The sequence below is a fragment of the Camellia sinensis genome, chromosome 3 (genome assembly GCF_055761805.1).
Source record: "Camellia sinensis isolate YWXY chromosome 3, ASM5576180v1, whole genome shotgun sequence".
NCBI lineage: Eukaryota > Viridiplantae > Streptophyta > Magnoliopsida > Ericales > Theaceae > Camellia > Camellia sinensis.
The window spans coordinates 164,511,698-164,528,882 of record NC_138963.1 but is presented as its reverse complement, the minus strand read 5'-3'; the positions used below and the strand labels follow the sequence as shown (position 1 = coordinate 164,528,882).

Sequence of the window (17,185 nt, the reverse complement as noted above, 5' to 3'; positions counted from 1 at the left end):
GAGAGACGAGACCTACGTTAGTTCGTGCCATTTTAAACTTCATATTGATAAGAAACACCACTAAAATAAACCTACTATTGCATCCAATATTTATTGGAGAAGTTGTACCTATTGTGAATCTATGCATGAGAACAAAATTAGAATACGTTGTAAAACTGAGATTTATTTGTAATATGACCCATGTTACATGTCAGCTACAAATAGCATTTCTCTATGTTGGGTATATGTGAACCATTAGAAATGTGCCACGTCGATTTGAATCACCATTTGGCTAGGTATTTCAATTGGACTAAGACACCTTTTATTAAAATGAAATTTTAAAAAATGTGACCGCCATTGAATTGAGATCAGCACTGGAGGAGCAGGGCAGAGCAGAGAGCAGAGAAACACCAAAGTGACATGAAAACCCATTACCACAATACATACATCCAAATTCACCGACATATCCTATATTTGTTATTTGTAGCATTTTGTGACCTCTAATTGGCATTTGTCTTCAGTGGTAGCACAAAAACTACAGAACCAAACACAAAAACTACAGAACCAAATACACGATGTTAGGTAAGCTAATAAAATTCTGGAAAAAACAGAGAACACTATAGAGTAGCATCAAATGGGGAATGTGGGTACTACTACTACTACTACTAGTACAATTGTCTAATTGCACTCCCTACAATCCCCGGTCTTGATGTGCCAGTGCCGCAATTGCTACTTGCTCGATCGCTTCTCTTCATAGCTCGATCGCTTCTCTTCATGGGGCTGGGACTTTTCCAGTCCTATCTCCAGCGATCCATCGGTATTAGGAGGTTTCTTGGCTTCACCCTTGTTGTTGCGGTATATGACATATAAGATCAACTGAATCACTCCTAAACCGCTGCCAAAACCATTAGGCACCTGCAAAAAAAAAAAAAAAAAAATTAAAAATGTAAAAAATAAGACTTTTGGGATTTAATGTAACTAAATTGGTTAAAAGTGTAATGTAACTAAAAAATAAGACTTTTAGTACTTACAGCAACAAAAGGGTCCTTTCCCAGCAGTCCAAAGACGAACCAGGAAGTGCCGCATAAGAACACAAACAGCGACAAGAAAAATGGCATGAACTCCACACTTTTGGTTTTGATCACCATCCTCTGTATACATAAAAATCAATTAGCCAAAAATTGCATGAAAATAACCAATAATTGTATAATGAAAACTCAAAAAGAGGAAATTACGCGTTAACTAGGGCTTACGCACCATGATTGATAGAGGGGAAGCGTACATGATGATGGAGAAGATGGAGGCAGCTAGACCGCAGAAGATCTTTCTGTTTTTGCCATGAAGAGCGAACATGGAAATGAGGGCGACTGCAGTGAACACGCTGAGCACAAAGATGAGAAGTCCTAGGATCTTGCCCTTCTCTTTCTTTGGTGCAAATATGATGAAGATGAACACATAGATGGCCTCAATGGCTGCACCAGTGCCATTAATGGTTGAGACTAGCATGTTGTGTGGTGAAACAAAAGGCATGCCATACCTGTTCATCAGTATAGATTGTCATATATAAATATCATGAGGATATGGCATAACTTGTGTATAATAAAATTGGGGTATCTCTTACTCAAATTTAACAGAAAATTCAGATTAGAAGAGTTCTGTCATTTTCTTCAAAATTTGTCACATATATTTTGTAATTAAAAAATATAAGGTAGGTCACTCACATATCTAGTTAGATACCAAATTCATGAATAAAAAAACAAAAATGTAGGACACAAATATATGATTTTATTCTACTTTAACAAAGCACAACTATAATTTATTTTTATTTTTATTTTTTTGTGGGGACTTAGTAGAACACTCTAGTGACTTGGAATACTAAAATCATAAAATTAGTTAATACGATAAATTATACAGGGGCAATTCTGTCATTTAGCATGCCAAATTAGGGAGTGTCAATACACTCCTCACCAAATTTTTTCCTACACCTTTATAGGCCTTGCTTGGAAAGTTGATTATTTTAGTTCGTTATTTGACTTTTTAGTTATTTTAACCTGACTAAAAGAGTTGTGTTTGGGAAATTAATTGGTTTTTTTTGTGTGTAATTAATTTGATGGTTATGAGAAAAAAAAAAATTATGCATAGGATGTGACATTTTATATTATTAATCATTTGAATTTATTTTGTCTTTTAATAGACTATTTTAGCCCAACTCCCTTTCCAAATACCCCCGTAATGTACAACTGTTTCTACATAAGGTACAAGTTTTATAATGCATATATGGGTGGAGAGAGAATTTTAGTGGGTGTATGAATTTAAAAACCGGCACCAAATGTAAGAAAACAGAGAATTAGTGTGACAACTATACCGTCACGATAATCATGTGAAGGAAGGTAAAGTAGGAAGAAGCGATTTCATGAACACACTTACCAAGCAGAAAGCAAGCAGTTGAGCAAGGTCATGACGTATGGAATGCCTGAGAATTGTTCGGTGGATTTGCTCATGATGATCCTCTTAAACGTAATCCTAACCAAAATCAACAAAACTAGTAAACTCATCATTGACAATGAATGATGATGATCAATCACCCTTGAAGAAATTGGGCGATTAAATTCATGAAAACTTTCTGGGTAATTGCACCAGTAAGTATGTGTGTGTGTTGTGTGTTCATCAACTTCTTGGAAAGCCCTCTTGAAAACTAACTCAACCACACAAGTACAATCCATCAATTCATGAAATTTCTACAAACTTCAAAACAAGAGAGAGAGAGAGAGAGAGAGAGAGAGAGGAAGTTATTCGGGATGCTTACGTAGGTGCCAAAAACAGCAACAACCCATTAGCATTTCCTGTTGGAAGAAACGGAAACGGAAACAGAAGCAAATCTTTATTAATTAGCAAGAATTGAAACAAAACTGAGAGGAAAATAATCCATATAGAGAAATGAAATGAAGTGAAACAAACAGAAAACAACCCACCAAACACTCCAAACACGAAATGCGCAGTATTACCCATATCTCTCTGATCAAATCTTCCCTTATTCACTAACCAAAACCCAAATACACAACAAAATTATGAAATCAAAATTCAAAAACCAGAAAGCAAAAGAGAGCACTCAGGCCTGGAAACAGATTTTTCAATTCTTGATAACAAATAGTATTAAGAGGTTAGAGATATAGTAAAAGTAATGAGAGATGAGAGAGGTATATATAGAAGAAGAACACAGGAAAGGAAGAAACTACCAGAGGTTGTCGCAGTAAAGTATATGGATTTTGTTCTTATCCGTTTGTATGCTTTGGTAATGGGTAATCAGAACTGTCTTCTTCTCAACACTCCTCTCTCTCTCTCTCTCTCTCTCTCTCTCTCTCTCTCTCTCTCTCTGTAACTGTAAAATGGATTAAAAGCGAAATGCAGAGAGAGAGGGGTGGTTATTCAATACTTTCCATAACATTTTGATTAGTGGAGAGACACAAGAATCCACGATTTATATTGGGATAAGAGAATAACATAAGACTAATTATTTAATGATTGATTTAGACTATGAATACGTGAGTATTGAATAATTTCCCGAGAGGGAGTGGTTAAAAGTGGGCTTAAAGGGGATAGACGGTTATTTGGCCGGTGCAAGTCAAGTTAAAAGTGGTTAGGAACCGTATTTGCCATTTTATGATTGGGAATTAAACCGGCCCAAATTTTTTTTGTATCCCCATCCTCATCTCTCATTTCCTCCCAGTTCCTTACACATGTCATTTTTATGTGACACGTGGAAACAAATAATAAATAAGTAAAGTAAAAGCATTTTATCAACTTATTTTTTAAATTACTTGCTGATTTAAGTAATCTTCTTGTTCCTAACTTATACAAGTTCAGAATTTTAGTGTTTGTAATATTTTGTAAAATATATTTACTTGTAACAAGGAGGATAAGTTAAAAACTAGGAACAAATGTCAATAAATTCTTGTGAAGTTTAAGGAAATAAATTAAAAGAAAAAGGTCAGCTAGTGCAATTTTATTTTTATCGAATTTTAATATTACGATAGCAGATATAGTCATGATTTAATGGGTTAAGTCCAATTACTTTTTCTTTTGTTTGTTGATTTCTACTTTTTAGAATTGGATTTTATTGGCATAATGAAAAGTAGGGATATTTGGAGATTCAAAACTTAACTTCTCTCTCTCTCTCTTTTTTTTTTATTTTTTTTTATTTTTAAATTCACAAGAAGTTAAGTTCAAATTGTTGTTCAAATGAATGAACTTTTTCAGCCGAATTTGATCCATGAAAAAGGGAATCACGCTTTCTAGACAAATATATAACATAATATTATTAAGGGGTTGTTTGGAGTGTCCTAAATAAGTGCACTTTTTGTCTTTTTGGACTAAAAATTTGAGGTTGAAAATATAGATGTTTGGGTTAACTTTTTGGTTTTTTATGAAAAAATGTGTAATAAAAAATTGTAAAAATTGATTTGTAGAGAAAAATTCGAATTGGGAGTTGTGCAGCCATAATTGTTAACTTTTGGTGAATAGTGTTAACTTTTTAATTTTTTGAGTAACTTTTTGACTTTTTAACTTTTTTACAAGTTCCCAAACTTTGCCTAAATTTCCTTGTGTGGGAACTCACTGTCATCATGTCCCAACATAAACAAGGAAATAATTGAATTAATCAGTTTTTCATTTTGGGAATGATGAATGAATGATATTAGATTTCTTGGAATCAATTGGAATTGATCCATAGAATTGGCAATGGTTACCTTTCATATCCCATTTTGTATGTCTATTGCTTCCCTTCCTCCTATTATAGTCTAAACAATCATCTGCAAATAAAAAATTGATATAAATTTTCATATCGAGTGATATAGCAAATGTTTTTTTTTTTCTAAAAACATAAATTACATTGATTAATGTTTATTTTTTTTAAATGATAAAACTCAAAATTATCACATCAATTTGAATAAATATAAATTTTATGTTTGTATTTTGCTACTCACATAGTCCATGTTACATATACTTAAGATGCTCAATTGAAGCTAATTCTCAAATAGAATGATTGGCTTTTTGGAAATTCTTTCATTTCAAAAAAAAAAAAAAAAAAAACCTCATAGGGTAAAAAAGATCACAATATCATTCCAATAGTTTTTTTTTTTTTTTTGTATAATTATATTATTTTCAAATTCTGAAAGGTAAATGGCATTCGAATGTGAATATATTAATTTATTTCTATTATATAGTAATATTTTTATTTTATTTTTTTCAAATAGTCATTGGAAATCATGATTATAGAGATGCGCCCCCCACTGTAGCCTGGATTGGCAGTTTATGAACAGTGTTCAGTTACACATACGACATGTGATGGGTCCCCACAATCTGATTCAAACCAAAAACCAAATGCTTGGCCAACCCAATTTCAAATACAAAACCAAAAACATTGTACTTTGTTTTCGGAACTTGAAGCATATGGTGCAAACTTAGGAGAAATTATTGGATGTTGTTGGATCAATGATTATTGATATAAAAGTGATGAGTTGTGTAATTTAGATCAATAATTATTAATTTAGAATATCACTTTGACTTGTTTTGGAAATACTGAATAATTTCTTCAAATTTAGAAATGAAACAATTAGGATCCTTCGTTTGAAATGATTCATAAAAGAAAGTCGTCTTCGCATGGGACACATTAAAATTAAAAAGAAGGCCAATTCAATTCTATACAAAAAAAAAAAAAAAAAAAAGAAAAAAAAGCAACGGCTCGTTGCAGTTATCTTTACAACGTGGGTCATTTAGAGTTACTTTCATGTGATGCAATACAATAATTTTTTGAGCAATATTGCATGAACCAACAAATTTTATAAATTTTTCTTATTTATATCAAATGTATCATATTATTTCAATGCATCTCATTTCTTATATTTTTTATAAATACATATATAAATATATACATTCTCTAAAACAACACAAGCGTGCAAATGTGAGATGAATTTGTGATTATTTCTATCTTTTGATCATTTGTCTCACATATGTGATTATTTATATATTTTAAATTCTATATGTGAACCACATTAATCACCCACCTAAAACAAAAACAAAAGTTACTAAAATAGCCTATTTATTCTCCTGCAATCATAATTTGTAAAATATGAATCTGCTTTATTATGCTAGCTAGCAAATTTGAATGAAGAAAGGATCCAAATGATCCAACTCATTTTAACTGTGCAGTAAAGCAAGAGACCTTAGGTTATTCTTGTGATACCATATGATATACATATGCCTAGTTTTGTTGATTTTACAATCATGTGATGAGATGAGATGAGATGAGGGTAGGTCTAACATGTCCCATTCATTATTGTCTTTTTGAAAGCTTGTGGACAACGAAAGCGAAGAGAGCCCTACAAACTTCACATTTACAAAGGACAATTTCTTTGATCTTCTAATTATGGCAAGAAAAGTGACTTCTTCCCTAATTTGTATCAATGTTGGCTTCGAATATTCCTATTTTGATTTGTATTTTTCATGCTTGAATTGTGATTACCAACTAACATTTTTTGTTAACTTTTGTTTTCCTTTCTGTTAACCCATACACAAAAAATAAAAAATAAAAATACAAAAGCTTTATAAAAAATAAAAAAACATCCCCTCTCTCTCTCTCTCTTATACATCCACAAAGCCATTTATTTTGACATTTTAGGGGTCTTTTGAGAAGTGGGTTATAATTCAATTCTCAGATTATAATCCACTTCCCTCTCTCATAAAAAGTTGATTATAATTAACTTTTAACCAAAAAAACTAATTATAATCATCTTCCCAAAATAGCCCTTAATTGGAATTATGCGTACCTACTTTATGTCAATTTATACACTGAGAACAAGGCTTGAGATTTTCATTTTTTGTCTTCACATATACTTGGTATTAAAAAAAAAAAAAATACAAATTTAAAACACCAGAATAATTCCTAAAGTTTCTCATTGGTGTCAATTTTATTATAATAAGACACGTTTAACATTTAACTTCTCAGTTTGCGTCAATTAGCCAAGTCCAATTATTTACCGGCATTAAGATTTTTTTACAGAAATGATCACATGTGCGAGGCATGACCATGTTTTAGGGAAAAAATAAAACATGTCTGCATAATATATCAAAATATATCTATAATCCTTAACGACAAATGATTCAAGTTGTTTAAACAATTCAAGCTTAGTTTATTTGTAGTTGTTTGAACTCATTCAATTGTGAGTTTGAATCAAGAAAGTTAGCATTTCGTTAGAGCATCTCCAACCCACTAGGCATATGATGTTTGTTAGTCAAAATGCCTAATATGACTCACTTTTTTTTAACTCCAATGCACTAGGCATATGATTAGGCATTTTGGCTCATTTCAAATTCACTAGCTACATGTAGCTAGCCTTTAAGACTAGGCAAAATGTATTTAATCATTAAGATTATTTCCCTCCATCTTTGTTGCTGACGTGACATTCTATGAAGTTAATAATATTTGGATGAATAGCTAAAATAAAGAGCATGGTTGGAGTAGAAACATGAAAAAATTGACAAGCAAAATAAAATGTATACTTTATAGTAATATTTAGATAGGTAAAATGCCTATTACCGTTGGAGATGCTCTTAATGGTTTTCTTATGTTGTATTTGTGTTCATTTGACTTTGCGTAAATTGAGTTTATTATTTTTAAGAAATTAAAGAAAGCTTGTTTGGCAAATTATTTTTGGAAAGAAAAAAAAAAAAAATTAAAACAACCCACTCCTAAGAAACACCACAAAAAAATAATAATAAATATAAATAAATAAATAAAATAAAATTGAATTTCCATAAACTGTATTCACAAAAAAACAAAAACGGAGTTAACAGTCGCGGAACCAAGAAATTAAGTTAGAGGGGCATTATTAATTATAATTTTTTATTTATAAAAAAATCATAATCAACATTATAATAATAACAATTTTATGAGCTAAATTTAAGCATAAAAAATTACATATTCATTATTAATAAAACAAATTAAAATTCTATAATAGTGTAGAATAACTTGGTGCGGGATGGTAATATAAGTTTGCAATTTTAGCACAAAAAATTATGGATCAAAATTTCTAATTTTAGAAAATAAAAACACATCATTTATAGCACAAATTATTATAAAATCTATTTAATTTTTATTTGACAAAAATATTAATGAGATGACATTACTTATAAATGATATGTTTTGAATAAAAATTATTAAATAGTTTTCGAATACCATATAGCATTGCCTACGTGATGCTCAAAGCATGGAAAATCACAGTAAGTAGTCTATCAACTGCCTGAAAATAATGAGTTCATTATATCTAATCTATAAGATTTTTTACTATACTATTGGTTTAAATTACTACATAAATAATATCACACAGTACTATCAAAGTATCAAATAACTAATCGTGAACAATACAATAAACCCTTAGCAAAAACACATGTTAAGAAAAAAAATACATTTTGTATATGACAACAACACACATAAAAAATTAAAAAAATTAAAAAAATAAAAAAAATAAAAACAGAAAATCAAAACTGAAGGGGGCATGTGACCCCTGGCCCTCTTTCCCTCCGCCTCTGGAGTTGACCTCTTCATTGTTTCTATGTCAAAAAAACAAAAACAAACAAAATAAAAACGAAAGTAAAGAAACACAAGGAAACATGACAGATTATATTAAGTTAAAAGAATGTTAAATTCAATAGTGATTCTCACCATTTGCAAAAGGACCTATCTCAGTCACACGGTATACAGTTGATGGTTAGCATTGAAGTTCTTCAAGGTTGCATTGCCCTCTATGATAGGAGTCTTTTATTAATTTGCATAATGTTTACTACTAGTTGACAACGACCGTGTTTGGCGTGCTTTCTAGGGCTGCTTATATTTTTTATTTTTAAAATCGAGTTTTGGTACAATTTTTACTTATAATTTATTACACAAAAATTGCTTAAAAATAAGCTGCAAAAAATGTGATTATTGAGAAACAATTGGACTGTTTGGTTAAACTTATTTCAAACAGTTTTTGATTCTAACAACTTATTTTAAGTCAAAAAAACTGATTCTGAGAAGCTGCTTACTCCTTACTTCTGATTATCAGGTTTTGTTGTGGACATGTTAATTTACGATTATACTCTTAAATTTTTTATTTTTTATTTTTTTAAAAATAGAAAAAGACCCAAATGGACTATAAAATATTATTATTATTTTTTATGAGAAATGTAAACAAATAGTGAATAATAAAAAATAAGAATTAATTGAAAAAGCTACTTCACAGTTTATTTAACAAATATTACTCAGCAACTTAAATCTATAATCCAACAGCTATACCATATAGATTAACAGTTTCTAATTAAAGTCATAATCTATAATCTGTTAAGTTATAATTTATAATCTGTTTTAACAGGTACACCAAACAACACCAATACCTTTAACTTCTACTTTCTAATTTTCAACTTTCAACTTGTAAGAAGCAGTAACAAACAAGATTAGTAGTAGTAGAGAACTTGGCCAAGGTTTGGCCACACCACATGCGCATAGAGAAAATTGAAACATTAAATTTATAACTTGATGAAGTTTGATGACAAAACACAAATAGAAAAGAACTTGTGGACGCTTCATTCTTTTATTGATTAGCAGATATGAACATGAAGGTCTCCAAATCAATCCTGTGGACGCACATCACAATCATAATGCATATAATTGAGGGTTGGCATTTAAGGTTTTGAATGTTACATTGCCCTCAAAGCTAGGACTCTTTTCCTATTTCTTTTTTTTTTCTGTTTTTCCTGTTTGCTTGTTTGTGTGTGTGTGTTTTTTTTTTGTTTTTTTTTCTTACTTTATTTTGGGTTGGTATAGAAACTCAAAAGGCATTTATAACTTCAATAATGATATGTGCATTAAAAAAAAAAAAAAAAAATCACAGAAATTCTTGTGCATAGAAAATTTAACACTTACAATAAATTTAGACCATGAATTAACTTTTTTTATGTGCGAAGCGTGCACGAAGTACTACCTTTTATAACTTCGTACTTGATAAGGATGAAGTTTAAGGCAAACACTACCCTAATCATTCTGTTGTGGCATTGGCGATCCTTTCTTTTTCCTTATACAATCTTAGTCAAGACCATTTATAGTTCGCTATCATTTTGGTCTTGTGTACTGAGTTTGACAAAAATATTACGGGGTCTTGTTAATATTAGGAAATGGGGAGGATTGCTGACACTTGAGAAGAAGTGGGGCAGGCTGGTAACGCTGGGGAAGGGTTGGCAGCGACAGGGGAGGGGGATGGGATGGCGGCTGATGATTGTGGGTGTGACTTGGGTGGTGACAGGCAGCTAAGGTGGTTTGGGGATTAGGGTATGGATAGAGAAGATAAGGGTATTTTGATAGTTTTATTTTAGAATAAAATTGTAATTAAAAAAATTTCAGCAAGTGCATGAACTGAGCAAAAAGGTGTGTAGAAATAGAGGCTCTTGTGAAGAAGCCATTATTGCTGTCTTGACATTCATTGCGTTTACACTCATTCGAAGTTTCGGACGAGTATATACCATGTAAATTAATGACCAAATTCGAGGGATCAACAGTTTCATTCACTTAATTCTGATCTTCTAAGTTTAGTGTATTTCTTGAGACTGCTAATAAATTTGGAAGAAAAAAAATGAACAGATCAGGATTGCTGAAGTCGTATAATGCTACATTTTCTTTTCCTGGCGTGTTGTCCAACTTTTCAATTTGAATTCAACTTCAACCCAAGTCAATTTAGCAATTTGATAGTAATATTCTTTTTTATTTTGTTTTTCTTCACACAAACAAAACACATTTTACAATTGGTTAGAAGAGTATAATAGAACTCATTTAAAGTGAATGATTCTAGTGTTTTTGTTCAGACACCTTACTAGCCAGACTTGGAAAGGTAGTGCTCATAAATTGCAGCTTTATAACGAAACATCACGAACTATGCAAAGTCACATCCCAAACCTCAAGAGGTTAGTGAAATTTACCCTTTTTTAAATATAAATAAATAAATCACAACAAAGTACCTGATCCATGGATTGCTTGCACAATTGCATACTGATGGGGAAATAGAGGTTGTGCACCATGCCCGGATGACAGATCTTCCTGGATAAAAGACTATGAATGGCATCATAAAATCTATTCGCCCTCCAAAAAGATGCAGCTTCAGAAACACATCAAGTGGGCTTCACAGAACTCATCTGCAAATGAACATAGCAAGATTATCCACACCATAAATTTCATACTACTATCATCCTTGAAGCTTGAAGAATTTGAGAATTATATATATATATATATTTTTTGGTCGAAAGAAAACTATCCTTAAAATGCAAGGGAACATGCCTGCAAAGGACAAATGTATATAGAAGAAAAACCAAAAACAAGTTTTCATAACAAAAATAAGTTGAGAGTATTATATCCACTGATATTCAGCAAATTTTGAAACTGAAAATACAGATTAAGTATATATTTCAAATGACAAACATGTATGCACGTATGAATTGTATGTATATGTAAATCTGTAACATGTTAGGAATCAAGGTTCTCAGATATCTCCAATTATGACGATTAAGGGTAAATAGGAAATTTTAAGATTTTATAAGATTCTGGTTTTCTAAAATTATCTCCAAATCTCGAAATGCCAAATTCAAATAGCATTCCACGATGTTGGTAATATACAATAGTGTAGTGAAAATACACCAATAAAAGTCTGCAAGAATATTTAAAGAAATTGTTCAACTCTTATCAACTGAGCAAAGGTGTTCTCAACCAAAAATAGTGCATCTTCTAGCAAGCAAGTCTTAGTTACAGGCAAGACTATCCAGGGAGTCTCCAAATTTCTCCATAAAGTTCAAAAATTTTACAGGCACAAAACAATCCTGCATCATAAACACCCAGAAGAACGAAATTAGCAATGAACAAATATAATGTCAAGGATTTAATAGGCATAGCAGGAATCTAAGCTTTTTCAAGCAGTCAATCCAAAGGGCAATATTATGAACAGGCACAAGCATGTTAACATTTGTAGAATAGTTCCAGTTCATTATACCCTGGTTGCTAGGGGTATGTTACAACAAAGCAATTAGGAATATATCATAATCAAATAAGATTTATAATTTATAAAAGATTCCTGATAATAGGAAGCTAAATAAAATTATTTTCAAGAAATCATCACACCAATTCTACTTTAATTGAATATCATGGTCTGAAGTTGTAACTCAATAGCGTATGATTCTCATGTAAAATTGTGAAGACGTTAATTTAAACAATTTACCTTATCTTTGTACTCTCTCCATTCTAGGTGATGGATCTCCACCTTCAAATAAAATGGAAAAAACAAAACGTGAATTAATTGCATCCACAAATATTCCAGTGATCCTGTGCACCTTCCGGTGTCGATACTGCCTTTCAGCTCTTGTTGTTCAGAACTTTTCAATGACCAATGCTCGGTGGTTAGCTGCTCATAAAAAGCTTTGGTAAATTTATTGGAACTGGCAAACTCAACCACAAGGACAGAGTATTCACTATCTGGTGTTCCTTCCCTTGTTTTACAACCCACCATCTTGAATAATAAACACTCAACTGTAGTCATTTAAGCACAAACACATTTCACTGTCTAAAGGTTTAAACTTTAATCTCTTTCAAGGTCACTCAGAACATCTTCCAAAAGAGAAGCATCCAAAGTGCATCAGCCCATTGGAATATCCTCACTGCATATCATATTCTACCTTCAAATGTCCATTCAGATTACGCAAAACGCCATAGATTTCCTTTCTTTTCCCATGCCTCACATCTTTAGCTAGAAACTCATGAACCATGTTCCCTATTTGGATTGAGCTACAACCTGGTATTTTTTCCATACCCTGATGTCTCATTGCCACCCGAAAGTTCAAAGCGTCATCCCATCGTCCAACAGATGAGATCAAATTTGTAATCAGTGTTAAATAGCTAGGATTTGAAGGTTCTCGATCAAGAATCTTTTTTGTTACAGACTCCAACAAAATCTCATTTCCATGAATCTTACAAGCAGAAAGAAGAGTAGCCCAAATAACTGCATTAGGCTCCACGTGCATGCTTTCTACGAATCTGACTGCTTCTTCTAGCCTCCCTGCTCGACCAAGCAGATCAACCATGCAGCCATAATGCTCAATTCGGGGTTTAATTCCAAACTCATAGACCATCTGATCAAAGACACTTTTACCCTCTTCCACCAGACCGCCATGAGTGCAAGCCGACAGAACAGCGATAAAGATAACATCATCAGGCTTTATTCCTTCCAAACACATCCTATCATAGAGTGCTAAGGCTTCTCTACACTGCCCATTAACAGCAAGTCCAGAAACCATTGTAGTCCACGTAATTATACACCTTTTAGTCATCTGATCAAAAACCGCTTTTGCATTTTTTATATCGCCACATTTGGCAAACATGTCTATCAAAGCATTGCCTAACGGATTCGACAAGTCAAATTTGTTTTTCTTAATATAGGAATCAATCCACGTTCCATGTTCAAGTGACCCCAAATGAGTACAAGCAGATACTACACTAATTAAAGTAGTCTGATCAGGTTTACACTCGCCATTGATTAACATATGACGAAACAAGGAAAGAGCTTGATCAAACATATGATTATGAACATAACATGCAATCATTGCATTCCACGAGACCACATTTTTAACTGGCATCTGATCAAAAGTTCTCCTTGCTAATTCAAGATCTCCAATCATGGTGTATCCTGATATCATTGCTGTCCAAGAAACCACACTTTTCAGGGGCATCTGATTAAAAATAGACTTTGCGGTCTTCACATCACCGACTCTTATGTATCCCGATATCATGGAGTTCCAGGAAATTTCATTTCTCTCAGGCATGCGCTCGAACACCGAACGAGCTAGTTCCATAATCCCGATCTTCGAAAGCCCTGCAACGACAGAATTCCAAGTCACAATGTTCCTTTCTGGCATGGATTCAAATAAGCCAATTGCGGATTCTATCTTCCCATTGGCCATGTAAGCTCCAATCATAGTGTTCCATGAAACAACATCTCTTTGGGGCAATTCCTCAAACACCTTACAAGCTAAATCCAAACTTCCACATTTAGCATAGAAATCCAGAAGTTTATTTTGAACGAAAACACTCGAATTAAATCCAAACTTCACAATATGACAATGCACTGAACTACCATCTTCTAAAGCCTCAACTGATTCAAAAGATCTTAGAAGAAAGGTGAAGGTGAAACTGTTGGGTGAAATCAATGACGTTCTCATTTGATTATAAGTACGCAACGAGTCTTTATGACTCTTCCCTATGAAGCATTTGATCATTGTGTTGTATGCAATAACATTAGGAGAACATGAATTTCGAAACACATTGATTGCAAAATCAAGTGAAATGAGGTCGGAGGAGAGACTGACGAGTTTTGGTACAATAAAGCTGCGATCTTGGAGACCATTTATGAGGATTTGGAGATGGGTTTGCTTCAATTCTTTTACATTTTTACATGTCTGCAACAACTGGAGCAATTTTTGCTCCATTGCTGTAAGGTCGCAAAACTGTAGAAGATGGTCAGTATAGCTCGAGGAAGAAAGAAGTGCATTTCTGTTATTTATTGGATAATTGTACTTATATTTGGGAAACTACAAGTACGTACGTGCTAGTTGGAGAAAAAATTTACAAACATACGAAGGTGTAAGTATATCTGTGGTGGGGTGTGGTGGGATCCAAATGAAAGGTTCTCGGGATACAATTATTATTTACACTCCACGAGCGAGGATGGTGGCCCATTGGTGGCCCAGTGATGAACGCATTGCTTTCTCACAGTCATGAGTCAAGTTCGAATTATGGAGAGTGTGAAAGTCCTAGATTTTTTAGGGGCTTTCTTCGATGACCTCGCGCTGTATTCTGATCGAAACTTGTCTATAGTTGGAGCGGTTGATGAGCTCTACTGGTGCCTCGGTGGTAGGTCAAGGTCCCTTCCTATGGGTTGGGTTAAATCAGGCTGGCAACTAGCTGCCCTAGGGCCTGGGCTTACGGATGTCGTGATGACACCTCAGAACATTCTTTTTTCTGGTTTAAAAAAAAAAAAAAAACTATTTACACTCCTCTATGTGTTGTAATTTGTTTCTCCAATTCCTACCTGCATGTAGTTTTCCCATTCTATTTACATACCACAAAACTCAGAGGAAATTCCACATAACATATGCATCTTTAAGAGTATATCCAATGTTTAACTTTTTTTTCTCATCAAATTTGAGTAAAAGTTTTATCTCATATTATTCTTTTCAACAAAGCAATTTGAGATTTCATCAAATCACTAGTCGACTGGGAGGATGATCGAGGGATGTTCGGCTGGTCGACTGGCCAATGTAATTTTTTTCAAATTTTGAAACAGATTTTTGCAAGGAGGTGGTCGACTGGGGGTACAATCGACCGGATATCTGGGCAGTCGTTTGATGATGGTGTATGCTCTGCAATCTGAGATTTCATCCGACTGGTCGACCGACCAGTGTAATTTTTCTGGATTCTAAAATAGATTTTTGTAAGGAAGTGGTCGACTGATGGGACAACCGGCCGGACATCCGACTAGTTGTCCAATGATGGTGTATGCTCTGCATCTCAAACGGTTTTGTACAGTAAATTGATGAAAGGCTCTTTCATCTCCAATTTGATGAAAAGTTTAAGATATCCTTGATTTGATGTAAATGTTGGAATAACAAAAGTATACTCTTTTCACCAAAAAGAAAAGGTGAAACGTTGGAGGCGCTCTAATTATGTCATTTTCTTCTTTAGTTATAATTAATTTTCTTCTTTACAATATTTTAGTTAAGACTTACGAATTCTTTGGTTATGCCTCATATGATGGTGTTTGGTTATAATTTTTTTTAAGTTATGACTCAGAAAATATGAAATTATACTATTTTTTCTTTAGTTATAAGATGGATATGGTATACACCTCTCAAAGGGTGTTTACTATAGTCTTTCCCAAAACTCATAACATAAACTTCCCAATAAAAATTTTAAATAAAAATTAAATGGTCAGATATAAATTTCTAAATAACAAATAATTATTCGGACATAAACAGTTCCATGAAATATATATTTGAATAATTTTACTTTTGTTCATCAATTTATGTTCGAACATTGCTTTTTGTTCAAAAATTTATCCGAACAAAACAAATGGCATGTATTGTGAAAATAGAATTTCCCATTCATTAAAGATTTAAAAAATATTAAGATAAATTACAAATACATCTCCTGATATTTATTTAAAATACGAATTGTCTTCTATAGTTATGGAAATTATATCCTTGTCGCTTCAAGTTTCTAATCGCATAACAAATTATTTTTTTATTAATAATCGTCAAATTAATTAATAGTTTTTAATAATGTCAAAAATATATTCCAATTAACAATTCATGTAATTATATTATTGTATGAAAGAGCAGTTATGATTTTTTTTTTTTATTAATTCTGTTAAATGAAAAATTCTAACACGAGAGTATTTGTAATTTATAAAATTACCAGGAGTAATTTGTATTTTATAAAAACTATAAAAGATAATTCATATTTTAAATAAAATTTATCGGGTGTATTTATAATTTACAGAAAATATTACTATGCTTCTAATTACCAATGGAAAATCTCAGTCCAGATTATTTTTGTTGTTTGTATAAATTTCTAAACAAAAATTATAAATAGTTGTTATACAAATCTTCAAACAAAAAATAGTTGTTTAAATATAAATTATTCAACAAAGTATATATTCAAATAATTCATTTTAATTCTGAATTTTTTATTCAGATATTTGATTTTTGTTCAAATATTTGAACTACACATATGCTATGTGCAAATAGAATTACCCCAATGCATGGTGATATATAGTGTAAAATATATTGATAGAGATAAATTGTATGTATTATTGATTGATGTGTTTGATTGATGTATTTACAATTCCTATATATAGAAGAAAATGTGGTAGTAGGTGTAGGTGGTAGGTGGAGTGAAGTGGAGGTGGTAGTGGTAGGTTAGGTGAGGAGTAGGTGAGGAGGTGAGTGTGTGTGGTAGGTGGTAGTGGTAGGTTAATACAATTTACATTAACAGCCCCCCTCAAACTCAAGGAGGATAGGTACTAGCCAACTTGAGTTTGGAGAGAATAACAAAACAGAAAAATAAGCTGACAAATAAAAAAAA

The 17,185-nt window shown here is 32.3% G+C and overlaps 2 protein-coding genes across 4 annotated transcripts; both read right to left on the bottom strand.

Moving 5' to 3' along the window:
• Positions 1 to 395: 395 nt before the first annotated feature.
• LOC114272518 (bidirectional sugar transporter SWEET1) lies at positions 396 to 3,530 on the bottom strand. 2 transcript variants are annotated; one of them, XM_028214237.2, is made up of 7 exons: positions 3,216 to 3,530; positions 2,952 to 3,017; positions 2,786 to 2,822; positions 2,407 to 2,502; positions 1,237 to 1,516; positions 1,011 to 1,130; positions 396 to 894 (listed from the first exon to the last, which is right to left on the bottom strand). In XM_028214237.2, the coding sequence occupies exons 2-7, from the start codon at positions 2,986 to 2,988 to the stop codon at positions 709 to 711; spliced, it is 756 nt and encodes a 251-aa protein (XP_028070038.2). In that variant the 5' UTR covers positions 2,989 to 3,017; positions 3,216 to 3,530; the 3' UTR covers positions 396 to 708. The 2 variants fall into 2 exon arrangements, with proteins under 2 accessions (XP_028070038.2, XP_028070037.2); XM_028214236.2 differs by lacking the exon at positions 3,216 to 3,530 and having other exon boundaries at positions 2,952 to 3,205.
• Positions 3,531 to 8,328: 4,798 nt separating this feature from the next.
• LOC114272519 (pentatricopeptide repeat-containing protein At3g29230) lies at positions 8,329 to 14,717 on the bottom strand. 2 transcript variants are annotated; one of them, XM_082921321.1, is made up of 3 exons: positions 12,270 to 14,717; positions 11,023 to 11,874; positions 8,329 to 8,586 (listed from the first exon to the last, which is right to left on the bottom strand). In XM_082921321.1, the coding sequence occupies exon 1, from the start codon at positions 14,527 to 14,529 to the stop codon at positions 12,703 to 12,705; it is 1,827 nt and encodes a 608-aa protein (XP_082777447.1). In that variant the 5' UTR covers positions 14,530 to 14,717; the 3' UTR covers positions 8,329 to 8,586; positions 11,023 to 11,874; positions 12,270 to 12,702. The 2 variants fall into 2 exon arrangements, with proteins under 2 accessions (XP_082777447.1, XP_082777449.1); XM_082921323.1 differs by having other exon boundaries at positions 11,023 to 11,196; positions 12,270 to 14,685.
• Positions 14,718 to 17,185: the final 2,468 nt, after the last annotated feature.

What these genes read in the sequence shown, in the direction of transcription:
- LOC114272518 (XM_028214237.2), bottom strand. Translation starts at nt 2,988, where the DNA reads ATGGGTAATACTGCGCATTTCGTGTTTGGAGTGTTTG. An exon ending in TTGCTGTTTTTGGCACCTAC is followed by an intron (nt 2,503 to 2,785) that starts GTAAGCATCCCG and finishes GATTTTGGTTAG; the next exon opens with GATTACGTTTAAGAGGATCA. An exon ending in AACTGCTTGCTTTCTGCTTG is followed by an intron (nt 1,517 to 2,406) that starts GTAAGTGTGTTC and finishes ACTGATGAACAG; the next exon opens with GTATGGCATGCCTTTTGTTT.
- LOC114272519 (XM_082921321.1), bottom strand. Translation starts at nt 14,529, where the DNA reads ATGGAGCAAAAATTGCTCCAGTTGTTGCAGACATGTAAAAATGTAAAA.